We start from the raw sequence: 21315 nt of genomic DNA on the forward strand, positions 1-21315 counted from the left end.
GGGAAAGGCCCATCTCCCAAGCCCTGCCCTGGACAAGACTTTTTCCAGGCTCACTCAGGCCTCGGCCGAGCTAGGTTTCAGACTGGTTTCCCCGTGCATGTTTAGTGCCATCCTGGGTCCTCTAAGATTTGCTGAACACAGGGTGGTAAAAATGCCCGGGTCCCGCCAACACCAGGATGGTTGCACCAGTGGCTGGGAAAAGGCTCCTAGCAGGCGTCCACACAGAGACTCGCGCTAGCAGAGCTCGGGCTAGCTTGCTGAAAATAACACTGGTGGAGGCTCGGGCCAGACACCCCACACCCCCTGGTCCACGCTGCTATTTTAAGCACGCCAACACCCGCCTGTCTCTCCGGGCTGGGAGGCCCGCGCCCAGCTGCATGGCAGACATCCCCTCGGAGGCTGGGAGTGCAAATCCCAATACTGACAGGGCTGCGTGCAAAGCCTGGCACCGTGAATCACATTCACTTGGCTGCTGCCTGTCACTCAGGATACTGGTTATTTCCAGCAGGCAGCTTTAAACTCCCATTAGCTCCGGATCTAGCCTCGTAAGCAACACCCATCCCCCTCCCCCGCCAACACCCAACCCCCCAGCTAATGCATAATCACAGCATCTCACGCCATACCAGCTAATCCATTGCAGAGCTCCAGAACCCCTTTGCACACCAGGGGATGGGGGGGAGGGCGGGGAGACAGACTCCATTAACCCCCCCCCCAATCATCCTCTCCAACCGTTAACAGAAGCAAAAAGAAGAAGCCTCATCGCTCAATATATAGGTTTCTTTTAATATAAAAAAGTGCCTATTAAAAATTCCTTCCTAAATATACAAAAAGACCAGTCGAGTGGGAAAGCGAAAGGGACTTTTGGGGTGAGCGAGGGGAATGGACTCAAGGGGGCCTTTTCAAAGAAATCATAAAGCAGGAGGAGCTCATGGTCTTTAATGAACGGATGCTCAGAGCAGGCGCTCCGCCTGAAAGTGACCAGATTTCTGGTATATTTCATACAAGCACTGCGCAGGTTAGATCAGTAACGGACAACACAGGAGGGCTTTTTTGTTTTTGTTTTTTTTTGTTTGTTTTTTGCACAATCCACAAAGCTGTACATAGTTTCCAAACCCTGGGAAAGGGAGAGGGGGGGCAGGATAAAGAGGGGGCAAAAATAAAAAGTCACCCACCCACACACGCGCACACACACACACACCCTGAGCTCATCACAGGCGCAGCTGGGAAAGCATGGAGAAAGGAATACTGGTGTAGCTAACAAGTGGCAAACAAGAACTCAGACAACTCCTTCACCCTGGCCCCGCCACCCCCCCCCCCCCCAAACCCCCCCCCCCAAGCACCCCCCCCCCCCACAAAGAGGGTGTGTTGTTGTTTTTTTAAATCTTTTTCTTCCTTTTTTTTTATACAAATTTGGATCTTTGGGTGTGTCCTGCCAAAAAAATTATTATTAATAATAATAAAAATAAAACTAAAGTCGTCGTCATTGTCATAAAAAAGGCAACTGAAACCCAATGAAACCATGCGGAATTTGCACATCACAAACCACAGCAGATGTACAGAATGCAATATACAAGACACGATTTATAATAAAACAGTATATACAATAAATAGGTTATTGTTACTTTTTTTTTTGTCGATCGATCTGTAAATAAATTTTCTCAGTGCATACTGGTGGGTTTTTGCTTCTTTCTCCTGCATATTTGCCTCTCCACTTTTTTTTTGGATTATTTATTTTTAATTTTTTTTCCGTGTGTGTGGGTTTTTTGTTTTTGATTTTTTTTTTTTTTTTTTTTTACATTTTTCTTTTCTTCAAAAGTATATACAATTGCTGGTTTTGTGCAGAAAAAAAAAATAGACATCCCTCTGCTTCCAAACAGAGGAGAGACTGGGGGCATCTCTGCTGCCAAACAGAGTGGGAGAGAAGAAGAAAGTTGCAGGGAAGGGGGACTGGAGGAGAAGAGAGGCGGAGAGGCCAACCCGGGGTGGATATCAGGCGGGGCGACGCTGTTCACTCTTCTGGCTGGGATTTCGGTGCACGCTGATGCTTTGGGAGTGGGGGACGCTCACCATCTCCCCACGCCCCTGCCAAAAAACGAAAAAAAAACATCTGCCCAGAGCAGCCAGTGAATGCTAGACTGTGGTGTAGTGAACTCATGGCTGGGATGGGGCAAGGTGGGGTCTTCTCATTTGTTTATATAAGCTGCAAAAGACAAACGAGAGAGGAAATTAATGGAACTCACCTGCCTCCACCCGCTCATTGGTATGAAACGGACATTGATGACCCACTACGCTCTCACCCCTGGGCCCTGGAGGCCTATGGGTCTGATCCAACACCCGCTGCAGTCAATGGGGGTCTTGCCGTGGGGACAGGACCTGTGTTTCTGTTCAGTGTCTAGCACAGTGGGGGTCCAAAGCTGCAGGAAGTATTTAGGTGCCTAAAGACGCCGCTGGGCAGGTCGCTCACTGCACGACACTACGGGATGAGGGTGGGACAAGAACCAGTGTCGAATCACAGAAGGGCACCGCGGTGCCCAACTCCTCTGCATCTTTAGGTGGCTAAACGCCTTTGAAAATCCGGCCCCAGGTCCATGGCTGGGGTTCCTCGGCACTGCGCTAGGTACAGTACATACAAGACGGTGCTCAGGAGTGTGAAATACCCACCCCCTGAGCGAACCCCCTAAACAGCGCTAGAACTCTTCTGTCAACCCAGGGGCGGTGGAATACCTCCGCGGACAGGAGAACCCCTCCCATGACCGTAGTCAGCGTCTACCCTGAAGTGCTACAGCGTCGCAATGGCGGCTGTAGCATGCCCAGTGTTGACAAACCTCTAATAGGAGACAGTCCCTACCCCCGAACCGTTGATAGTCAAAATAAACCCGGCAGACAAAGGGTGGGAGAACACAGAGGTGCCAGGTGCAGGCCATATGTTCTCACTCTCTTTCGAAGGTGGGGAACTAGACACTGGAGCAAGGTCCCACAGGAAACCTGAGGCAAAGGCAGGAACTGAAGTCAGTTGCACCCTAGGCCAACGCCTGACCCCCAGGGCCCTCCTGCCTCGCTGCTGGCAGCACTGGGCGTCGTGCCAGGTCGCGGGGCGGTACTGTACTCATCACCATGACATATACGCTCGGTAAGCCTGGCTCTGCTCTCGGTTACTCTGGCGTGAGTCAGAGTCCCATGGCTCTCAGCCAGAGGGGATCAGGCCAGCGTGGTGTCAATAGAGGCGTGAGTGCAGTTCAAAGCCCGATCCGAATCCAGACTATGGTGCTGAGGTTCTGTTAGATGAAGGGGCCGGTTACAATGACACCATCTTGTCATGGGTTGAGAGGCAGAACTAGGGTGACCAGATAGCAAGTGTGAAAAATCGGGACAGGGGGTGGGGGGTAATAGATGCCTATGTAAGAAAAAGCTCCAAACATTGGGACTGTCCCTATAAAATCGGGACATCTGGTCACCCTGGGCAGAACCATGGAACTTTGTGGGTCATGCCGCTCATGAAAAGTCTCTCTTCGCTGAAGCTCAGAGTCAAGTCCCACCATAACCATCTGTAATCACACAAGCGTAGGATAAAAATTCCCAGGACTCTCAGTCCTCCTGGTTCAGGGCATAAGCTGATGAGCTGGGGGTGTCACGGAGTGTGGGGGAGTCAGGGCCCGGCCCCCCCCTCTTCCTGCGATTCACCGGGACTCTCAGCCAGCCAGTAAAACAGAAGGTTTATTAGATGACAGGAACACAGTCCCAAGCAGGGCTTGTAGGTACAACCAGGACCCCTCCGCCAGGTCCCTCTGGGGGGGCAGGGCCGGCTCCAGGCACCAGCACAGCAAGCAGGTGCTTGGGGCAGCCAACGGAAAGGGGCGGCACGTCTGGCTCTTCGGCGGCGGGTCCCTCCGTCCCTTTCGGAGGGAAGGACCTGCCGCCGAATTGCCGCCAAAGAATGAAGCAGCGGCGGTCGAGCTGCTGCCGAAGTGCCACCGATTGCGGCTTTTTTTTTTCACCGCCGCTTGGGGTGGCAAAAATGCTGGAGCCGGCCCTGGGGGCAAGGATCTTAGACCCCAGATTTGGGGTTCCCTGCCTCTTCCCAGCCAGCCCCAAACTGAAACCCAAACCCGCTCCAGCAGGCTCTCTCCCCCTCCTTTTCTCCCCCTCTCCCTTTGTCCAGTTTCCCGGAAGGTGTTGACTCGCCCCACCCCTTTCCTGGCTCAGGTACCGTCCCCCACCTAAAGTCATGCCCTGCTCTCCCACCCCCCATGCAGAGAGTCCCAATAAAACTACACGACATTCCCAGGTCAATCCACCCCGCTCCTGACTGCGTCACAGGGGGTCAGGAAGAAATGTTATTCATGGCACAGGATTGCAAAAGAGCACATAGGATCTCTACTGGCTGCTCCGGCCAGTACCTGGCTGCTCCCGGCCATTGTCCGAAAGGTGACTCAGTAGGTCAACCAGGAGTCTGGTTTTGGTTTGACACCCGTGAGGAGATCCAGGTTGTCACAGCTCCAGATGGAACCCAGCTTGTTTCGAACTAGGGGAGGTTTGGCAGGATTCTGAAGTTCAGAGGCATTTTAGCATCTAGAGCAGCAGAACCTGTTTAAGCCAGAAGGGAGGCAGGCCCAGCCCAAAGCACATGGGGAGAAGGGCAAAGATTTCCCTGCCGCACAGCAGATGACTTTCTGAGATGAGCCAATGCATCTTCTCTGGAGCCGCGCTCACAGCGGGGACCTGGGTGCACGTGCAGCACCCAGTCAGCACCGTGGCACCTTTCCTGGGTGCCTTTGAGGACCAGACACGTACGGTGGGGGCAGGAGGGAATGGGTATGGCTGCTTGGCCACCCACAGCAGAGGAGGGGGCCCAATGTAGGAACCAGACCTGCACTACATCCATTGTGTTAACTGACACAAGAAACGCTCCAAGGGCCAGATTCCGCTCTGGGTTCCACTGATGTAAATCCAGAGTGATTCCGCTGACATCAGCGGGGTTACTCCCATTGGCCCTGTGCCATCAGGCGGCCGTGCCGAGCTGGACAAAGGAAAGCAAGATGCCTGTGAGCCTGGCGGGCCCAGCTTTGGAGGGCAGGAGAGACCAGCGAGCAGGAGGGTCCAGAGGCAGGAGAACGTGGAGGAAGGGGAAGAACAAGGAGAGCTCAGGCCGGAGCCAAGATCAGTTGTCATAGATACGGTAGCTGAGCTGGGCTCGACCTAGCAAATCACCTATTGTAGAGCTGCGGTGGAGGGGTCCTCACAGCAGGGCCAGATCCTCTGCTGGAGTAACTCAGCGCAGCTCCACCGGCTTCGGAGGACTCCACCGCTCCCAGGGGAGCTCTGCCGAGCGGCGCCCACAGAGGGGCTGGTGGGCATGAGAGCAGTGGGAGTTTGCTCTGCAGGACGGGGCATTAACTTGAGGGTCGCCCCACTGCCTGAAGCGCCCTCCCGAACACGCAGACAGCTCCCCACCCTGCAGAAACCCCTCCCTCTGCACTGCTCCTTCAGCCCCCCCATCCCAGAGTCAGTCTCCCTCCCCTGGAAAGGGCTGGCTTGGAAACAGGGGCACATGCCTGCTGTGGGCACGGGCCATGGCGCTCCCAAAGGCAATGGTGAGGAGGTGCCCCCCACCCCCCGGGAGCTAGAGATGGTGACAGTACTGCAGGCCTGGCTGTCACTCTCCCACCGGACCCACAGCCAGGCCCCAGAGCTTCGAATCCTCCAGCCCCAGAGACCGAGGGCTCCTGCTTCTCGACAGAGCAGATACAGCCAGGGCAATGGGAACGCTGCCTCCGTCCTGTCCCGGAGAGGCCTTGGGGATTTCTCAGAGGCACTCAGCGCCTTGCAGGATCCGCCCACGGGCATGAGAGGCTGGAGGTTCAGGACCGCTCAGTGCAGATTTTCATACCAGCTGGCCAGGGAGTACAGGCTAGAGGATAAGGCATTGGGCTGTGAGTCAGGAGAACCTGGATTCTAGTCTCTGCTCTGTCTTGGGTACATCATTTCTCCTCTGTCCCCCCGTCCCCCTTTGTCTACCATGTCCATTGAGACTGTGAGTGCTTTGAGGCTGGGCCCGTCTCTCACTGGGGGAATGTACAGCGCCTAGCACAACGGGGCCTGCATCGCAGCTGGGCCCTCTAGGTGTGACTGTAATAACAAGAGCTCAGTGCCCAGCAGCTCCCACCATCCTCAGTGGGGGGGAGGGGGTGTGTGGGGGAACTCCCCATTGTTCTCAGTGGGGCAGGTGGGGGATTCTCAGTGGATGCTGAACACTGCTGGAAGTCGACCCATATCATTAGGTGCCTACAGAGAAGCTGAGCGTGAAAGGCCTGACCTGAGCCCCGATTGTGCCTCTCCTAAGGCAGTTCTGGCCTGTTAATTCAACATTGCTCCATTGGCAAGGGAGAGCCCTTACTGAAACTGACCCAGCAAGGGAGAAACAAACCTGGCACCCAATTACCCAGCCACTCTCTAACTGCATCCTGACTCAGCACCCAGGGGGACTCCTTCTGCAGGGCTCAGGGGTCCCGCCCACCAGGACGAGGGGCAGGGAACAGCCAGTGGCTTCCCAGGCAGAGAGCTGGGATGGGAATGGAGGGGTCTATTGCACACACCTGGAAGGAGCCATCAGGCCGAACGTAGGGAACCCAAGGCAGCGGGCTTTGACAGAGGATCCAAGTCATGGGTTCTTACCCTGGGGGGCACGGACGGGGTCATGGGTTGGCAGCCAGCCTACCCTTCCTATACTGCTAGCTGGGAAGGGCTTGTGGCCAGCTCCTGGCCAGAGGCTCCCAGTACAGAAAGGTTGAGAAGCACTGATCTAAAGTCCTACACACAGACAGGCATTCAGACACACCCCACCCGACCCACAGCCATGTATGCACACAGACATGGATATGCACACACGGACATGCAAATATGGACCCCTGCCCACTAATGTGTGTCTCTCCCCCACACACAGACATGTGCCCCGCACACCAACACGCATGTGCGCACACCGACACCCAAACAGGCGTGCACAACCCCATATCAGCAAGTGCCCCGTTTTCCACACCAAGTTCTACAGGCAGCGACTCCAGCCGCATGGAGCTGACGGCTGCCCCTTTGCCCAGCGGAGGCAGCCTGCCGAGGGGGTGCTGCAGAACCGTTTCTCCGTGGCCCTGATTCTCCTCTCCCCGGTAGCCTGATCCGGCTCCCAAAGGAGCCGCCGCAAAGACTCCTGTTGACGGCAGTGGGAGCTGGATGGGACGCAGACACGGATGTAAATCAGGAGCAATCCCGCTGAAATCAGGGCAGGGCCAGGGGAGGGTGAGCAGAGACCCAAGCCCAGCGACCCGGGTGGTCCCAGTCAAACGCAGGCTGAGCTGTAGAGCCCAGGAGGCATGGGGATGGCGTGTTATGGCCCTTCCTATTGACCCCTGATTTAGGCACAAATCCCAAACCCAGCGGCCTCCTCCACCGAACAGCCCACGCGAGCGGAGGCCTCGGGACACAGGATCCGCCGACAGCAGCAGTCAGTGACTGATGCTTCAGACAGGGCCTCCCAGCACCCAGACCCACAGGGCCCCTGGCCAAGTACGGGTGACGGGGGAGAATCTCTCCTACAGCCCCGGAGTGACCAGTTTATGGCCCCGGTGAGAGTCGCCTGCCCTCCCATCAGCACGGACGGTACCACTGCAGGTGCATCATCCAACCCCAGTTCACAGATCCGCCTCCTTGAAACTCCACCCCCAGGACAGCATCCCAGGGAGAGTGTTGTTAACCTTGCACTGGGCCAGCAGCTGTAAGCCCCCTGTTTTCCCAACACGCCCCGGGAGGTGAGGACTGCCCACGGCACGGGGTGAAGTTGGAAGGAAAGGGCTCCTTGCGCCCCCTCTCACCCCACCCCTGCACAGAGGACGAGGGAGCCTGAACCCAGCCCTTTACATCCGTGCTTGGAGACGCACCCATCCGTACCTCTACCGGCCTCGCCGTGAACAGGGACTGGGAACAGGGCCGGTGCAAGGCAGTTTTGTGCCCTAGGCGAAACTTCCACCTTGCGCCACCCTCCCACCCAGCTAACCGCCACCCCCCAACCCGGGGAGCCCTCCCCCGCAGCAGCTACCCCCCCTCCGCGGCAGCTAACCCCGCCTGGGGAGACACACCCCCCGCGGCAGCTAACCCCGCCTGGGAAGCCCACCCCAGCTCACCTCCGCTCCGCCTCCTCCACTGAGCACGCCGGTGCCGCTCTAATTCTCCTCCCCTCGCAGGCTTGCGGCGCTGATTGGAGGTGACTTAGAGCGGGGGCTGTGTGCTCAGCGGAGGAGGCAGAGTGGAGGTGATCTGGGGTGGGGAGCGGTTCCCTTGTGCGCCCCCCCCCCCACCGTTACTGTGGGCGGCCCTCCACATGCCCCCCCTCCCCAGCTCACTTCCACTCCACCTCCGCGCCTGAGCAGGCTTTTAGGCGCCCCCAACCACTAGGCGCCCTAGGCGGCTGCGTAGTTTGCCTAAATGGTTGCACCGGCCCCGACGGGGAACATTTCACGTGCCCTGCTGGGGGCAAAGGCTGTTCAACCTCCCCAAGCAGGGATGGTAAGTGCAGATCATGGCCCAGTCAGGCCATGCTGGAATCTGGGCACCTGCAGGTGTGCTAGGATCGTCCATCTCATCAGCCCACGGCAGTTGAGGGGGTGATGGGAGAGGAGAGCTAGGGGGAAGGAGACGGTGTAATGGGGAAGAGCAGAGCAAGAGGAAAGCAGAGCAGCTCACATCCGGTCTCAAGCAAGGCCAGACCCTGCCCAGCTGCCGTGACGCCCACAAGCGCGAGCGAGGGGAGAATCTAGCTCCTAGTTCCATGAGTGAGACACGAACACAGACCTGGGGAGCGCGTGGGCGGCAGCGTCCCTACCTCACTGCCCACGAACTGCACTGGGGCTCACGCCAAACCCCAGGAGCCTGTCGACTGATCTCGGCGGGCTGTGGTGCTGGGACCCCCTCTGCCGCCCAACGGGGTGTCTGGCTTGTCCCCCAGCCCAGGAAGGACTAACACCACGCCGGAGTCTGCAGGGGCCCTTCCTCCAGGGCACAGCTTTATTCTTCCACTACAAAACTCATGGAGTAACTCAACCAACAGCCTTCCCCTGATCCACACTGGCGGCAGGACACAGAGACCTTCCCCTTCCCACCCACAGCTTAGCTCCCCCATCCATGGAGCCCTCTGCAGTAATCACCAACCTGAGCCGGCTCTGATAATGACCCAGCCCCCCCAAGATTCATCAGGGAAGGGGGCGACCCCTAACACCCACCCACACCAGCTCCCGGAAGCGGGTCTGGGGGGCAGAAAACACATAGCAGGGGAGGGGAGGTCCTGCTCAGTTACTTACCAGGCAATAGGTGTGTCTCCATCCACTGGCGGAGTTTTTAATATATATATATTTGGCTCTCCGGAAAAAAAAAATAATCAAGCAACAAAAATACCCCCAAAACCAAACACACTGGGGAACAAAAAATAAAAGAAACCCTCCAAAACAGCAAACGTGGCGGAAGAGGGGACGTAGCCAAGTCCTCAGTCGGCATCCGTGAGTTTTTCCTTCGAGTTCACAGATCTCATTTATTTTTGTAGCAAAACCAATCAAACCAACCAACAAAAAATCCCAGCCCCCCCCAGCCCCTCCCGTCGCCGTCCCGAGTTGTGTTCCGCTGTCAGCTCACACGCATGCAGGCGGGGGCGGGAAGGAGGCGGCTGCTGTCCGATTGTCTTTCTGCTAGAGGCTGTGGAGCGGGAGGTGTGTGTTGGGGAGGGACACGACAACACGGCTTGGTCCAAAAATCACAGCCGCGTTGTTCAGAGTTCTTATTTTTAAAAAAAAACAGGGGGCTTCTCTCTTCCTCTTCTCCGCTTTCTTTCTTTCTTTCTTTTTTTTTCTTTTTTCTCTTTTTTTTTTAGAAAAGCAAACAAACAAACAGTTCTCGATCTCAGTTAAATACAGAACTTGAAAAGTGTTCCAGAAAAAGTGCTGGCTAAATTAGCTCTGAAAAAGAAAGAGACAGAACAGGAGGGTGAGAAGCGGACACGACAAACACAGCCAATCCCCTTGGAGATTACGGTCGCCCCTAGATGGCTCAGTAGAGATCACACCCCCACTGTGCTCGGTGCTGTACAGACACGTGGTGAGACACAGGCCCTGCTCCCAAGAGCTTCCAGTTTTAATAGTAACCCAGACAACAGGCCCGATTCTTGTTTAAACCGAGGCCCTTGCACACGGCGTTGGGAGCGTAAAGAGGCCGTAAAGTCCATGGGAATGTGAATTGCTCTTCCGGAGCAGCATAAAGAGGCCAGGGTGCAAATGAGAATCAGGCTCACGGGGTGGGAGAAATGAAAGCCGAAGAGCCCCGTTTTATGCCCAGAGAGACCGGGGCAGTGAAATAAGTGGCCTGTTTTGCAAACGAGCTCAGAACTCTTTGGAAAATCTGGCTCCAAGCGGCACGCTGAGCGCTGGGCATTTCGGGAGATCCAGGCCTTATTCATGTGCTGAATGGGAGCTAAGTGACATGCCCAAGGCCACCCAGGGGGGGTCTGTGGCAGAGCCAGCTCTCCCGGGGCCCACAAAGACAGCCCTTCCCCTCTCCCTCTGGCTTTCCCCTGGCTTCAGTGGAGTTACTCCTGAGTTACACCTGCGTGTGTGTGGGGAGAGATGAGGCATCTCCCTGGTCCAAACCATCTCACTCCCCTGAGAGGGGAGATCCCAGCCCACACACCGTCCAAATCTTACCCTCAGTTAGTTTATACCCAGGAAGAGCAATTGAAGCCAATGGGCCTTTTGCATTACCTGGGCCGTACCCTTTGCCATCCTGGGTCCTGCCCATCAAGTCTATATAGTCTGCTTCAAGGCTATTTGCTGGATTCCACCTACTGGTCAATAACCTCCCATGTCCTGCCTCTGGCCGATCTACTAACAAACCGTCCCCGTCAATGCCCCTCAGCCCTCTTGCAATGCTCTGCATGGGAAGCAATGCCCTCCTGCCCCTGCAGCCGTCAGGAAGGGAGAGGCTGGATGACCTCTGTTGTGAATAGGGGATGGAGCACAGTCTGGGTGCGAACAGACTCGCTGGGAAAGGGATCAAATAGGCCTGGGGGGGGGATAGGGAGCTCTCCAAGCCCTCAGTGGCTTGGTGCCATGGAAACCCTGGGCCTGGGCTGCAGCTTGGACCACTGCTGGGGCAAATCCTGTGTCTGGAGATGTAGCGGGAGCAGGTGCAGAGCGGGGCAGGGCTCTCCTCACTGCCATGGCCTCGACTGGACAGTCATCACACACTGCAAACAAACCCATGGTCCCTCCTCGCCACCCAAGCTATAGAGCGCGGCTGAACTGGAATCTGGCAGCCATCGGCCAGCAAGGGTATCTGGCTCCTGACAGCACCCTGGCTTCAAGTTTGGGGAGCAGGATTTCCCACGGAAGAGAACCCCACCGCAGCCAGAAGGGTGTCCTGGGGCTCGCGCTTAGCCACTGGCTGGCAAATCCAGGGGGGCAGGATGCCCAGGCCCCACTTACAGAAAGGTGAGAGCGGCCCAAGAAGCAGCCAGTTATGTTTGGAAACCTCTCTGGCACCGTCATGCTGGCTACACAGTCCTCTCCCTGCACCCTGACCCTCCAGGGACCGGTCTCCTCTACATACTGCAGCTAGACGCCCAGAGACACTAGCATCAGGGTGTCACCTCCCCGATTGGGTAACGTGAGAGCTCCTGTGCACGCGTGTGGGCAGAAACGTGAGCACGGGAGACGCACCGGTTCCCCTCTGGGCATTCTCGCGGGACCCCGAGTCTGGCACCTGAGCCTTGCTGGGGGATCCGCTCCCCAGCGTGAGCTGAGCTCACACCCTCTACCCATCAATTCATTGCCCCCCTCCTTGTCCCGGGGGGCTTCCCCCTCCATTCCTTCCCTCGATCCTTGCCCCCCTCCCGCTTTATCCTCCAAGATTAACCATGCCCTCCCAACATGGCGGCCCAGGCCTGCGTCCCTGGGTGTTAGGGGCCAAGCTCGGTGCCTCCCCTCCCCCCGAGCCCCCCCCAGAACCTACCCTGTAACAAAACCTCGTTGTCCGGTTGGCACTTTAGATGACACTACAATGAGGTGACTGTAAAAGTGTCCTCGGGGTGTTGCTCTACCATTGGACCCAAAAACCCGCTCTTCTGGGCCGCGGCCATGATCGGATGCCCTTGGGGCGGGAAGCTCGGGTACCTGTAGTTGTCCTGCAGCTGCAGCATAGAGTCTCTCGGTACTGGGGAGATATTCAAGTCATTCATCAAGGGGCAAGCGTACGCCCCCCGGTGGTGAGCCCTGGCCATCTCGAGGGGCTCCTTCTCGCCCTTGGAGGGGTTGCTCAGGTGAGGGTTGAGGCAGGTGGCGTCAGCCCTCCCCATGAAGTCCACCAGCAGGCCGGCCCCGGGTTTGTTTTCGTAGGGGGGGCTCCTGGTGCTGGAGTTGGGGGAGTACCAGTAGCTGGGGTTTTTGCAGCTGGGGGAGTCGTAGAGGGGCTGAGGCATGGGGAGGTCTCGGCAGGCCATGTGCGCGGGATGGGCCAGGCCGCTCCCCGGCATGCTGTGCTTGAGTGATTCGCAGGCCGGCAGCTTGCGGATGTCGCTCGGCCGCAGGTCCTCCTTGAAGGCCAGGGTCGGGGAGCAGTTGGGCGAGAAGACTTTCTGCAAGCTGGCTTCGAACACAGTCTGCTGGGCCGGGGCGGCCAGCTGGTGCGGCAGGGCGGGGAAGTGTTTGCTCTCCAAGTCCGTCTGGCCCAGGCCGGGGGAATCGCTCTGAAAGCCTTGGACGAAGGTCCCGTCGGAAGGGGTGGAGGGGTTCATGGAGTAGGGCCCAGCGTAGTCGCCCGGCTCTCGCTCGCCGAGCCCGAAGCCCCGGGACTGGGAGGGGAGCGGGGACATGCTGCTGTCGCCGCTGTAATAATCCAGCCCCAAGTCCGTGCTCTCTTGAAACAGCGCGTTGACCTGCTGGGCTTTGGTGGGGAACTTGGCCTTCCCCGTGCCCCGCTCCTTCTTGGAGGCGCAGGCCCCTCGGGAGCCCCGCGGTTGCCTGGGCCCCGTGCTTCTCTTGGAGGGATACACCGAGGAGGAGGAGGAAGAGGAGGAGAAGTTCAGATGGGAGGCGTCGAACATGTCCACCTTCTTCCGCCTTCCCCGCCCGGGCTTGGAGCTGCTTTGGAACAGGACGCTCTGATTCCAGTTGTAACCCGGGGCCGAGGAGGCCTCGTTCCAGTCCATCATGAGCTTCTCCAGGCTGGACAGGCTGGACTGGCCTTCGCTGGACGAGGCCTCGCTGTTGGCCCGCCTGTACCCGGCCGGCTGATTGAACTGGGTGCTGTCGGAGGAGGACTCAGAGAAGGTCTCCGAGACTGTTTGCTGCTTGGCCTTCTGGGGGGTGTAGTTGGAGATGTCCAGGATGACGTTGGGTTCATTGATGTGGCACTCGAAGCCCGGGTTATAGAGCTGGCTGAAGGCCTCGGAGCTCCAGTCCAGCCCACCATAGCCTTGTCGGAAAGTCCACTGGGCAGCGCTGGGGAACTGTCGGCAGTTCTCGGACGAGGGCTGGAAAGAAGCCGAACCTTTGGGGACCATGTAGCCGCCGGGGGACACGGTGCTGGCTCGGCTGTCGCACCTTAGGGGCGTGTGCGAGGAGCTGGAGAACTGGCCCGGCTCGGAGCTGGTGAAGAAGGAGGCCTTGCTGAGCGGCAAGCTAGGCCCCACCGTCTGCTGGGCGTAGCCGGCGCTGTGGGCGCTGCTGGGGGACGAAGGGAGGCTGTTCCCGCTGCCGTAGGCGAAGCTGCAGTCCTTGTTGTTGGGACAGTCTTGGGCAGCGGGGTACTGCTTTCCCGGCTGGAACACGCTGGAGGGCGTCACGCTCTGCCCCGAGCCGTAGCTGCCGTACTGGGCGTAGCTGGCGGTGGCGGTGGGGTGAGTGGTGGGCGACCTGGAGACGGCCGAGGGCGGCACCAGCTTCTGGAAAGCGTCAGCCCCGCGGCAATCCGAGGCGGCCTGGGAGACCCCGTAGCCGGCTGCCCGGCTGTGGGAGAAGGACTGCCGGCTCGGCATGACCGCGTGGAAGGGTGCCTCGGTGGTGGCGGCGGCAGGGGGCGTGACTTTGGTGCTCCTGCCTGGGTAGGAGGCCAGGCCCCGCTGGCTGGGCATGGTGTTGGGTGGGGCTGTGTAGGTGGCCGAGGACTTCCGTGACTCGGACCGCGAGGCCGACAGGGCAAAGTCCAGCAGGTCTGAGGAGTCGTCCGAGTCCAGCAGGGAGCGGAAGTAGCCAGTGAAGAGGTTGTGCCTCTCCTGGTTGACCTCCGTCTGGGAGGATGGGTTGCTCCCGGTGAAGAAGCCGGCCCGGCTGGAAGAGCTGGACTCCAGCGCCGAGGAGTGGAACGCCCGGGACTCTGCCCCTTGGTAGCTGCAATTCCTGCTCGCCTGGCTGGAGAGGTGGCCGTGGTGGGGCGCCCATGGGCTCCCCTTGTCCCCGGCCCACTCCGAGGTGCCGTCACTGAAGTTCTGGCTGGGGTTCTGCTCTGGAAAGAGAACCCCGTTCTTGCGAGCTCGCCTCTTCCGCTTGGGCTTCCCCACGGGATCCGGCTCTGGCCGGCCCCTCTTGCGCGGGTGGACGGGGTCGGCGTGCACGGCCGCGGGGGCCTTCTTCTTTTTCCCGATGCCCTCGAAGAAATCGCTGAAGGAACAGCGGGACGAGCGGGCGGCGTGGCCCCCTCCCCGGCCGCCAAAGCCGCCCGCCTTGCCCCCGCGCCGGCGGAAGCCCTGCACCCTGTGCAGGAAGTGGGAGATGCTCTGCGTATCGGGGGCCTGGTGGATGGACTCGGGCTCACTGGGGGTCCAGCAGCGTGGTGGGGAGCAGCGCCCTGAGCACTGGCTCTGCCGGTTCAGGAAGGCCAACTTGGCCAGCACATCTGAGTAGTCGGCCTTGCTGTCGTTGGTGTCGGCGATGTAGGAGGGCTGGGGCGAGGCCAGTTTCTGCTTCCTCCTCCGCCTCTTCTTCACCTCCGGGGTGGGCTCCTTGGGCTTGCCTGGCCCCAGCAGCAGGTTTTTGGGGGGCCGCCCCCGTTTGCGCTTCAGGATGATGGGCATCTCCCCCGGGGGGAAGACCACCACCACATTGCGGCCATTGTTTTTCATCTTCAGCAGCGGGGTGGGCTCCATGGACGTGCGGGCCGTCAGCTCCTTGCCCTCCACGCTCAGGTTGCTGCTGAGGGAGGAGACCTTGTAGGTGGTCTTGTTCCTCCGCCCCAAGGAGACGGGGATCTTGGCCATCTTCACCACCATCTTGCGCACCCCGCGGCATTTGCCCTTCTTGGCCTGCAGGGCTGCCTTCTGGACGTCGTCGGCCTCCGGGATGGGAGCTGCCAACAGGATGGATACGCTGGGCTCGGCCGGCCCCGTCGCCACCTCTGCTGGCACGGCCAGGGGAAGGACTCGGCTCTCGGCAGACACCTCCGCCCTCCGGCCCCGCCCCGCCCGCCGCCGGCGACCGAGCATCTTTGGTTTGTCTGTTCTGCGCAGTGCGTATTTCCGGTGGTCGTCCCCGCCCCGCCCCGCGCCCCGCCCCGCGCAGGAGCCCCGCTTCATCACCTCTCCCAGCCGGCAGCTACCGAGGCGGGGCTGGAGCGCATGGGACCCCAGGGGCTCGGCTACCATGAGCTGGGGCTGTGGCTCCAGCAACTTGGGCAGGGGCCCTAGAGACGGAGGGTCCAGTAACTGGGCCTCGGGATCGAGCAGCTGGGCTTGGGAGTCTAAGAGCTGCGGGTCCAGTGATTCGGGCAGAGTGTCCAGGCCCTGGAGTCCCAGAGGCTCCGACAGGGGCTCCAGGGCCTGGAGCTCCAGAGACTCCGACAAGGGCTCTAGAGACTGGAGCTCCAGAGACTCGGACAAGGGCTCTAAAGACTGGAGCCCCAGCGACTCTGGCAGCGGCTCTAGACTCTGCAGCTCCAGAGACTCGGGCAGGGGCTCCAGAGTCTGGGCATCTAGGAGCCGAGGCTGGGACTCGAGAGATTGAGAATCTAGTAACTGGGACTGGGAATCGAGCTCCTGGGCTGATAGCAACTGGGGCTGGGGCTCCAGAGATTGAGTCTCCAGCAACTGGGCCCCTGGACAGCCCAGCGAGGCCAGTTCGCTCAGTATATCTGCGTCAGCCAGCTCAGAGTAATCCGTGGTGTCTGGCTCGGAGCAGCTGGCTTCGTCTGGGTTGCCGGGTGGCTTCGAGGCCGGGGCAGCGCTGCTCTGGCATCCTGGCAGTTGGGGACTTTCCCTGCCCCCCTCCATCTCCTCCTCAGAGAGGGCAGAGTGAGTCTGCCGGAGCGGCTCGGGTTTGGCGTTGCACTGTCCCACCCTCTCCTCCGGGCTGCGAATGCTGTTGGCCAGCGTGGCCGAGGAGAAGAAGCTGTACTGGAGATCTCGGTCCCCGGTGTTGGCCGGCGTCCGGCTCTCCTCGCCGGGGGCCGGGTGGTTGGTGAGCCGCAGGCTGCCGCAGTCCAGGTGGACGCCGCTGTTCTTCAGGTCCTCGGAGAGCCGGTTGAGGTCCTTCATGATGTCGATCAGCTGCACCACCGGGTGGAGGTTGATTCGCCCGTTACCGCACTTGCTCTTCAGCAGCGAGACGATGTTGTCGACGTTGCAGCGGCCGGAGGCCAACGTCGCATTGGAGAAGGTCTTGGGGGCGCGGTCGTGGATGGCTGTCTCATCCAGGCCCCCCACCAGGATCCGGGGGTCGCTGGCGCAGCCCAGAGCGTTGGCCGAGGAGAAGTCCTCTCCCTTGGTGGGACCAAGGGCGTGGAGGCTCTGGCTCCTGTCAGCCGGGTCCCCATGGAGCAGCGAGCTGGACTGGTGCTCCCGGCCCAGCGCCGGGCAGGAACCCTCAGGGAAGCTCAGCACACTGCAGGATAAGGCCTTCTCTGCCGGGCACGCTGCCGGCCTCTGCCCAGGATGCCCTGCCTGGTAAAACTTGGGCTCGCGGACGTAGTCAGATGAGCTGCGGATGGCACCAGACGTCACCACTGGGCCTGGGGGCTTCACGCGCATCCTGAACTCCTCCTCCCCCGGGTGCCTCTTGGTGGAACAGTTGCTGACATGGGTGTCGGGGAAGCCGATGCATGGACCTGAAACGGGCACAGAAGCAAAGTCAGGCTCTTAATGCAGGGCAGGGCAGCGCTGGGCCAGCTAGCTTGACACCCTGCAGACTTCCAAGGGAGGGGTGAATGCTCCATAAAGCATGGTACAGCGAAGCCTCCTGGGGAGGGCTGGAAGGGACGGGCCCGGTACACCTGGACTGTCCCTGCCGGTGTTTGTCCAAGCTGTTCTTAAAACCTTCAAAAACGGGGATTCCACAAGAACCCTAAGGATCTTGCTCCAGAGGGGAACCCGCCGGGAGCTGGAAAGCGTCTCCTGCTAGCTAAGCTAGAGCCCATCACAAACACCCTCCATCCCTCTCCAACACAGAAGCCACAGCCGATGCCCGCTAGCAAAATCCACCCCTCCTCCCCCCAGCGGAAGCCTGCCAGGGCTGGACCCCTACCCCTCTCTATGGCAGCGTCCCAGGAATCCCTGGGGCCCCCTTGCTCACAAAGCTCCCTGCCCCAGCCCCGGTACGGGGTCAGAACTGAAAGCCCCTCTGGGGAGAGCCCACCCGCGGGGGCAGGGGAACGGGAGCTGCTGGGAATTGTTTACAGGGGTGAGGCCGTCGATACCCAAACTGCCCCCCAGCCAGTCCTGCGGCTGCCCCACAGCCCCCCTTGCAGGGCCCAGGCCGGGTGAAAGGCCCCAGGAATGGCACTTACCCTCGGCCTTGCTGCTCCGGCTGTTACACTTGAGTTCTCTGCAAAGGGAAGAGAAGAGGCGTTTAGCCCGGAGAGCAGGGCCGTCTCTGCACAGCCTGGAGCTTAGATTCAGATCAGAGACCCCAGCCCTGTTTCTGCAGCCCCCCCCCCCCCCCCCCCCCCCCCCCCCCCCNCTTGCTGCTCCGGCTGTTACACTTGAGTTCTCTGCAAAGGGAAGAGAAGAGGCGTTTAGCCCGGAGAGCAGGGCCGTCTCTGCACAGCCTGGAGCTTAGATTCAGATCAGAGACCCCAGCCCTGTTTCTGCAGCCCCCCCCCCCCCCCCGCCCTCACCCTGGGCTGGGGCAGACTCTGGACGGCTAACTCACTCCGAGCTCCCTTGGCTGGCACAGCCTGTCGATTTCTAATGTGCCCATCACCGTGGTATTGGGGCCACGGTAAGAATTCCACAGCAGGGGCCGCTCCCATGGAAACCAGCGGGGGTTGCATGCGCCTATGGCATGGGCTGCATTTGGCCCAAAGCTCTGGCACCAAGGCAAGGATTGAAGGCATCTCGCTAACCCTTTCATTTGATGCAGGCTGAGCCCTGGCTGGCCCCCAAGGGGGAAGTGCCCTTCTGCTGCGATCGGGCAGGGTAAAACCAACACCGGAGCATGGGATTTGGGGCTCTGTCTGCTCCTTTCAAACACAGGTAATGCACCTGCCCTGTGCCTGGCCTTGCACGCCTGAGCTACGGGCTGGGCCTCGCACGCCTGAGCTACGGGCAGGGGATCTGCCTCGGGCCTCGCACGCCTGAGCTACGGGCAGGGGATCTGCCTCGGGCTTTGCATGCCTGAGCTACAGGCTGGGGATCTGCCTCGGGCTTTGCACACCTGAGCTACAGGCTGGGCCTTGCACGCCTGAGCTACGGGCTGGGGATATGCCCCGGGCCTCACAAGCCTGAGCTATGGACTGGGCCTTGCACGCCTGAACTACGGGCTGGGCCTCGCACGCCTGAGCTACGGGCTGGGGATCATCCTTGGGCCTTGCACGCCTGAGCTACGGGCTGGGCCTTGCACGCCTGAACTACGGGCTGGGGATCTGCCTCTGGCTTTGCACGCCTGAGCTATGGGCTGGGCCTCGCACGCCTGAGCTACGGGCTGGGAATCTGCTCTGGGCCTTGTACACCTGCCCTTAGGCTGGGGATCTGCCCCGGCCCTTGCAGCCTGTCCCATGGGCAGGGATGCTGCCCCTGGACTTTGTACACCTGCTCCACAGTCCCTGGACCTTCTGCACATTTTCCAGCCTGCTCCTTCAGCCTCCTGGTCCCTTTGCACCAGACGGAGAGTGCCAAGCAGCCCACACCAAGGGAAAGGGCTTTGCGGACGTACCACCGCTAGGTGTCCCCTGTGAGCTACGGATCCTCCTCCAAGTGTTGATGCATATTAACCAGCTAAGCCTGTGCACTCCTGGATTCCTTCCCCACTGCCCCCTCCCCTTCCCCGTCAGCAGAGCTACTCCCACCTACTGCTTAAAGTTTGCAACCTGCGCTCCTTGTGGCCTGAGAGAAAGCCCCTTTGTATTCCCCTTTGTGCCCGGCCAGCCAGCCCTTTCCTTCCACCCAGTCGCCTGGAGAAGCAAGCACCTGGCACTGAGGTTTGGAAATGGATCCATTACAGCCTGGCCATCCCCGCCCCCCATCCCGGGTCTGCAAGGAAGGAAGGGGACGGGAGAAAGAAAAGTTCTTTGTTCCCAGTGTTTCCCGAGGATGGATGGGCCCGGAGCGGAGACGCCCCAGGCCCCATCTCCCCCGCGCCCCACAGGCAGTGAGGGGCTCTTCAGGGAACCTGGCTTCATTCCTCCTTCCAGAGCAGAGAGGGCCGGGGTCTGGCTCCTGGCGGTCAGGCTGGGGACCCTCGTCAGCAGCCCGAGGCGAGGAGAGAGAGCCCCATGTAATGTCCCCCACCTTGATGGGCAGCTCGTCTTGCAATGGGGGGCGCTCACCCCAGCACCGAGCAAATCTCCACCCCTGCACACCCATCAGTTGTCCACTCTGGATGGCAGGAACCCAGCCCCCCTCACAGAGCCAAGCTCTTCGTGGGGGGTGACGCCGTTCCTTGATGAACTGTATGTAGCTGCTTCGGGGTTCTCCCGTCGCTGTGGTCAAGCCAGCTCCCCGAGAGGCAGTCGCTAGGTGAACGGAAGATCCCTTCCACCCGCCCAGCCACGTCAGGGCCACCGCGCTACGTCTCACAGGGCGTGGGATTTTTTGCAGCCCGGTCGCCCTGCGTTTTAGCTGTGCGACCAGGCCCACTACTTGGAGCCGTATGCTGCTAGGACCGATAGCACCTAGAGAAGCGGGAGGCTCCCCCGTTTGGCCCAGTGGGGCGCGAACGCCAGCACTATTAAACAGGCAGCAAACACCCCCTGTGCAGCAGGGGGGCTGGGGTGGGACCCAGCAAGGACGCAGGCTGCTCTCAGACTGGGCCCAGCTGTTCCGGCCTTGTGGCTTGAGACAGGCTAAATAACGAGGAGCTGCTGGCTTCCCCCCACCCCCCGGGCTCCCATGAGGCAGGAGTCTTCCCCCACTCCCGCCAGCAGCAATTTGCAAGACAGCAGGAGAGGGGGAGGGGTTGGTCCACCCCTCCCCCACCCTTGCCACAGGGTAAATCAGGGAGGGGTGGGCATGGGAGGGCACTCAGCATCCTTCCCCAGAGGCTGGAACTCCAAAGGAGGCTAGGACACCCGAGGGTCAACTTCTGCCCCCTCCCGCCAGGCCTCGTCCCCCTTTGCACCCCTCCTTCTCGCTCCCTGTTTAGCATTCCTCCCCCGCCCCACCTTACTGCCCCCTCCCCAGCTTTCACCCGGGGTTTTCAATGGCTCCTGTCCTGCTCCGAATCCCCCCCCCCCCCCCAGCCCCCCCCCCCCCCGCGGGGGGCGTGGAAAGTTGCTGCAGCAGGAAGTGACCTCGGCTTTTTGGCAGGCCCTGCTGGGCACTGCCGTGTGCTAGGCGCGGCCCTGAGCCCGGCCGGGCGCTGCGCCATCCAGCACCCTCTGCAGGCCGGGACAGAAGGCCCCCCGTCTCCACCCCGCCTGCCCCAGCTCGGCCATTTCAGCCCCACCACGTGTCCCTCCTTTTCCAGCGTCGTCCGCCCCACGGACCGGCTCAAGATCCTGGCTTCTGGGGCCTGCCTTTCACACACCGGCAGGGGCCCTGGCTCCCCTTCCTCTCCCGCCCCCTCCCCCTGAGAACACCCGGTGCTTAGGACTGCCGTTTCCAGGCAACGCTTGGCCAGATGTGGAGTGAGAAGGGTCAGGATCCCATGAAAAAGCACCAGCGCCAGCAGGGATCAAACGCAGAGGCGCTGTCGTTATGTGCGGGGCGGGAGGAGAGGTGGGGCGGGCCAGTGGCTGCAGCAGGGGGGAACGGGTACACCAGGACTGTGGGCCAGTCGCTTCACTGCCCCGTGCCTCAATTTCCCCTCTGGGTTAATGATACTGACCAGCCTCCCTGGGGCGGAACTGCCACGGACAGAGGACGCA

The 21315-nt window shown here is 60.3% G+C and overlaps 1 protein-coding gene and 1 long non-coding RNA gene across 5 annotated transcripts in view; both read right to left on the reverse strand.

Annotated features, from left to right (window-relative positions):
* Window positions 1-1755: 1755 nt before the first annotated feature.
* Window positions 1756-9802, reverse strand: LOC117868188. Its single transcript, XR_004643579.1, has 2 exons — window positions 9342-9802; window positions 1756-2200 (listed from the first exon to the last, which is right to left on the reverse strand). It is a non-coding gene; the product is annotated as an uncharacterized LOC117868188 (long non-coding RNA).
* Window positions 9803-9890: 88 nt separating this feature from the next.
* AHDC1 (AT-hook DNA binding motif containing 1) overlaps window positions 9891-21315 on the reverse strand; it is a 105079-nt gene continuing 93654 nt past the window's right edge. For 3 of the 4 annotated variants that reach the window (XM_034753920.1, XM_034753919.1, XM_034753918.1), the window contains 3 exons: window positions 17797-17834; window positions 12037-17118; window positions 9891-9989 (listed from right to left, as the gene is read on the reverse strand). In XM_034753920.1, the coding sequence (XP_034609811.1) occupies window positions 12080-17118; window positions 17797-17834 (5077 nt within the window). In that variant the 3' untranslated portion in view covers window positions 9891-9989; window positions 12037-12079. The remainder of the gene's footprint in view (window positions 9990-12036; window positions 17119-17796; window positions 17835-21315) is intronic. The other variant, XM_034753921.1, reaches the window with a different exon arrangement.

This window comes from Trachemys scripta, chromosome 20 (assembly GCF_013100865.1).
Source record: "Trachemys scripta elegans isolate TJP31775 chromosome 20, CAS_Tse_1.0, whole genome shotgun sequence".
NCBI classification, from domain to species: domain Eukaryota; kingdom Metazoa; phylum Chordata; order Testudines; family Emydidae; genus Trachemys; species Trachemys scripta.